The sequence below is a fragment of the Quercus robur genome, chromosome 10 (genome assembly GCF_932294415.1).
Source record: "Quercus robur chromosome 10, dhQueRobu3.1, whole genome shotgun sequence".
NCBI classification, from domain to species: domain Eukaryota; kingdom Viridiplantae; phylum Streptophyta; class Magnoliopsida; order Fagales; family Fagaceae; genus Quercus; species Quercus robur.
This window is the reverse complement of record NC_065543.1, coordinates 40,637,051-40,641,711: the sequence shown is the minus strand read 5'-3', so window position 1 is coordinate 40,641,711 and position 4,661 is coordinate 40,637,051. Positions and strand designations below refer to the sequence as shown.

The 4,661-nt window shown below is 34.2% G+C and overlaps 1 protein-coding gene across 1 annotated transcript; it reads left to right on the top strand.

Moving 5' to 3' along the window:
- Nucleotides 1-749: 749 nt before the first annotated feature.
- On the top strand, nucleotides 750-4,258 carry LOC126702395 (protein EMBRYO DEFECTIVE 514). The gene is made up of 2 exons (XM_050401079.1): nucleotides 750-1,284; nucleotides 3,736-4,258. The coding sequence occupies exons 1-2, from the start codon at nucleotides 820-822 to the stop codon at nucleotides 4,075-4,077; spliced, it is 807 nt and encodes a 268-aa protein (XP_050257036.1). The 5' UTR covers nucleotides 750-819; the 3' UTR covers nucleotides 4,078-4,258.
- Nucleotides 4,259-4,661: the final 403 nt, after the last annotated feature.

The following is a 4,661-nucleotide window of genomic DNA, read 5'->3' as shown; positions in this document are numbered from 1 at the left end:
CTTAAATATTTAGTTTTTCTTAAAACCTCATTATATCTATAAAATTTTTTATTTGAAATCTCTAACTAACAATTTGGAGCCACCCTAAGAGATTATTTCCTTTAATAACATAGTATATGTGAGGTGGAGGGGGCTATATATGACCAAGTGAATAATCAAATTCTCGAAAAGTTTTAGATACTCTTATTTTTCAAATTAAAAAAAAAAAAAATGCAAAGACATGTATACCCCCCTCATCCTAATTATATATAACATGCAACAACATTTATTTCTTTTTGAAGCATGGCATATACATTAATAACTTTTCATTTTAGCATGATAGAATTGTGATTAAAATGCTATTATTATCATAATTAAAAAAAAAAAAAAAACCAATGTCATATTGTTTTTTCAATATATCTATTGGCATTATTTCACTCAAAATTACACCTAATCATTTTATTTTTCATTTTTATATTAACCCATTAAGCACACTTAATTTATGATTTAAAAACTTATTTTAAACTGTAAAGTTTAATTTGAATCCACTCCTAACTTATGAAGTCTAGACCTAAGTTTTGTTGATGCTTTTGTTTAGAAGTTCGTGTAATCAATTTTTTTATTTATTATAAAACTCCCAAAAAATAGAAAAAGAAAATAAAAGTAATTTTAATTTATTTGTTAATTAATTAACCATGAGGCACAAAAACTCCGAGAATGAATGTGAAAACCGGGTTTGGGCATATATAAAAGGCTAAACCCACACCACACACCACCACACTCAAAATTATAGTAACAAGTGAGAGAGAGAGAGAGAGAGAATCAATTCTTCTAGGGTTTATGGCGGAAGAGAGCGTAGCAGAAATCGTCGAAGCAAACCCTACCGCCCAGGACATGGACCTCGACACATCCTCCGATCATCCCAAGGTCGACAATGAGAACAAAAACAACAACAACAACGACGAGGCGGTCGATTCTTCGTTGTCGACCAAGCGACCCAGAGAGGAAGGAGAAGAAGAAGGAGAAAAGGAAGAGCCCCAAAACCAAGACAACGACAATGGTGACGGTGTCGTTTTGAATAAGAAGCAGAAGGTAGAGGAGGAGGAAAAGTCCTTGGAAGAAGAGCGATTGGAAAAGGTAGCTGGAGGAGAAGAACGAGAACAAGAACAAGAAAAAGAAGAGGAGGAGGAGGAGAACTCGGGTCGGGCGAGCTTGGGTCCGAAGGATTTCGGGTCTTCGGTCGAGATGTTTGATTATTTCTACAAGTTTCTCCATTTCTGGCCCCCTAACCTCAACGTTAACAAGGTAATTCAAACCTTTTTAATTTTTGTTTAAATTTGTGTTTGGTTGATGAGAAAGTTGGTTCTTTTGTTGTTTTGATTTTAATTCTGTTGTGGGTTCTTTTGGGATGATCAAGAAAAACTGAATTGAATTGAAAGTTTCCATTTTTTTTTTTTTTTTTTTTTTTTAATAAATTTTGGATTGTAAAAGAATTTGGTTTGTTTTGTTTTGCTGTTTGGTTGCTGATAAATTGGAGGGAAAGCCAAGAAAAGGAAATTAATGTTTTTGGGTTTGGATTGTTTAAAAAGATCTGAAATTTTCAACTTTTTGTTGTTGTTTTATTTGGTTTTCTTGGCAAGCAAACAGGGGTTGGGTTACTCTTTTCTTTTTAATCTTTTCGTCAAAGTTCAAGCTTTTGATAGTTTTGATTAATATTTTGTGTTTGCTTAACTCACCAAGTACCCTGTCCCTCAGCAGAGGAGTAATAGAGAAAGAGTAATGAAGTACTCTGTTATACTGCAAAGTTATTTTTATACACAGGAATATATTTTTTTTTATGTTGGTAATTGGTTTTTGTAGAATCAGAAAATATGTTTGAAAAGAATTACTGTGTATTGGTATTGGGGTTCTTTTTAGTTCTCAATTGATTTCTTGATGGGTTTTTACCTTTTATTCTTTCACATGGTTGTTGGGTATTTTGAATGATTGAATGATTAGTTCATCAATTCAGGCATGGTGATGTGCCCATTACTGTTTCCATAACCCACTCATGCATTTGTTATTGTGGAAGTAAATTTGGACGTTCAATAGATGAGCGATTCTGAATTTATTATATTCTGGTTGTAGTTGTAGACGTTTAAAGTCCTGGTAAACTAATCATCTAGGTGTGTATTTTTTTTGTGTTTTGAAGTAGGGTTAGCTGTTGACTGTTGTTTGTTCCAAAGAGAAACTATGGAAGTTTCTATTTGATGTGGTACGAGTCTAATGATGTGGAATTTTGGGCACTGAATTAGATTAGGGCTAAGCATAGGAATGAAGAGAAAGGTAGTCCTTAAAATCATAGCTGGAATCACAGATTTCTGTCTTTAGAGATGGGATTCTTCCATGTACTATGGTAATTGCCAGCTGGGTGAAAATTAAAATTTTCTTCTATTTCCCTAGAAATATTAAAAGTGGTCCTTTTTTTTGATAATAAAGAAGGACTTGTTAATGAGCACTAGCTCAAATGGAATCTCTTCCACTTTTAAAAGCATTACCAATAAAAAAAATTGTGGTTCTATGACTTATATTGTCAATATGATTATTAGGGAGTTAAGATTACTTGGGGCATGTAGGAATTGGCATCCAAAGGTGGGATCCTCACATAGGGATACAACTTAACTCTGTTGGTTCCTTATTTGTGATGTTAGCTTTAAAGGAGGAAAAAATATGCCTATCCTACTTTGGTCCATAAAATTTTCTAAGGTTATATAAAGATGCCTTTTGCGCGTTGGCCTCAACTTTATTTTTTCCTTATTATTATTTTAATTAAAGATGCATGTTATATTTGTTGAGGAAAAATATTTCTATTTATGTAAATAATTAATGGATTTGGATTATGTTTTCATGATATCAACAAAGATATAAAGGGCTTGAGCTGCATCTCTGACTTGTGGAAATATCATACCATGGTCTGTGGATTTTGTTTACTCTAGTTGTTTGTGTCCTTTGTAATGATTGTCAGTTTGGCGTTGACTGCATAGTTATACAAGATTCTATAAATGCCTTGCATGGTCTCTTTAGAATTATGAAATTTCAGGACCTCAATTGATGAAGCATCTTTTGCCTTTTACGTAGAAGTCTCATCACCTATTGAGAGTTTATTGTCTATGCTGTAGAACACGTGCTTGGTATCCCTCAACCAGTTGTTCTGTTATTCTCCTTTATTGCTTTTAGTCAATATATTTAATCTCTTTTGTATAATTTATTTTTATCCTCTTGACAAATTTTTGTTTGGGGATTATCTGGCTTTTCTGAAAATTGTATCTACAAAAAGGTATTTCAAAGTTGTAGTAGTACTTATGACATCTTGCTTTTCATGCGGAATCTGGAATGTTGCTTTTTCTGTTTAGTGAGTTCTTTGCTTGTGTAATTGGGGCTTTCTGGTTGTAACCAGCCTATACAATGTGGCCTCTTAACTTACAAGCTTTAGTAACGAAAAGCTAAAGATTGAATTGCTCACACTCCCCAGCCTGCCTGCCATCTTTCTCTCTGTGGGTGTGTGATAAGTGTTATAGTTTTTGCTTCAAAAGAAAGAAAATTTATTCTTAAATGCTAACCATACAATTCACTAATAACTGCCACCTCAAGTCCCTTGGTTTATGTTCATAAAGTTTAATCTGTAGCAGGATTAATTGCCAGGCCTGAATTGTATAATGCATTTACTCAAGAGTTGATTTCTGTAAAATTCATGTCTTTACACATTTTGTGTTGCAGTATGAGCAGATGGTGCTGATGGACTTGATTAAGAAGGGTCATCCAGAGCCAGATAAAAAGATTGGGGGAGGGGTTAGTGCTTTTCAGGTGCGGTACCATCCTATGTGGAAAAGTAGGTGCTTTTTCCTCATAAGGGATGATGAGTCTGTGGATGATTTTAGCTTCAGGAAGTGTGTAGATCATATACTTCCCTTGCCAGAAGAGATGAAGTTAAAATTCGATGTCAACAAGGCCTTAGGTGGTGGTAAAGGTCATGGTCACAGAGGTGGTGGTCATGGTGGAAGAGGTGGTGGGCGTGGCCGTGGCCGTGGCCGTGGAAGAGGGGGTAGGTCAAGGAACTGAGGTATCATGTTTAATTTACCAGAGCTCGATTTTGCTTTTATGACGGGGAGAGTTGTTTTTAATTAAAGATGTTTTTAGAAGAAACATCAAGACTAGGTTACTTCAGTTTTATCCTCCTAATGCTGTTGTATTTTTCTTTATTCTACTCGATATTTATATTTTAAGTGGTGGTTTTCTTAAAGTTTTAAAGTTTTGAGATTGCAAGATGCCTATCTTTAACAACTGTAAATACTCTTGGGATGTGACTAAATATCCCATGAAATAAGTTTTTTTTTACTCTTGTATAATTTCGGTTATATTGGTGAAATTATTCACTTGGTGTATTATACCTCCTCTTACGTGAAGGTTACATGAAGGTGGACCATACATGTTTATCCTGTGCAGAGGAGAGTGTAATCCACTGGGTGTACATAATTTTTGTTATATTGATGCAAATCATGCAAGCAGATAATTTAAGAAACTTAATTCCTGCAAACCACCCATAACAGGTAAATCTTAATGACTACAATCTTTGTTGGGAGGGATATTACTATTTTATTTTTGCTAAAATAGGATGATACTACTTGGCTAAAAAAAACCTTTGC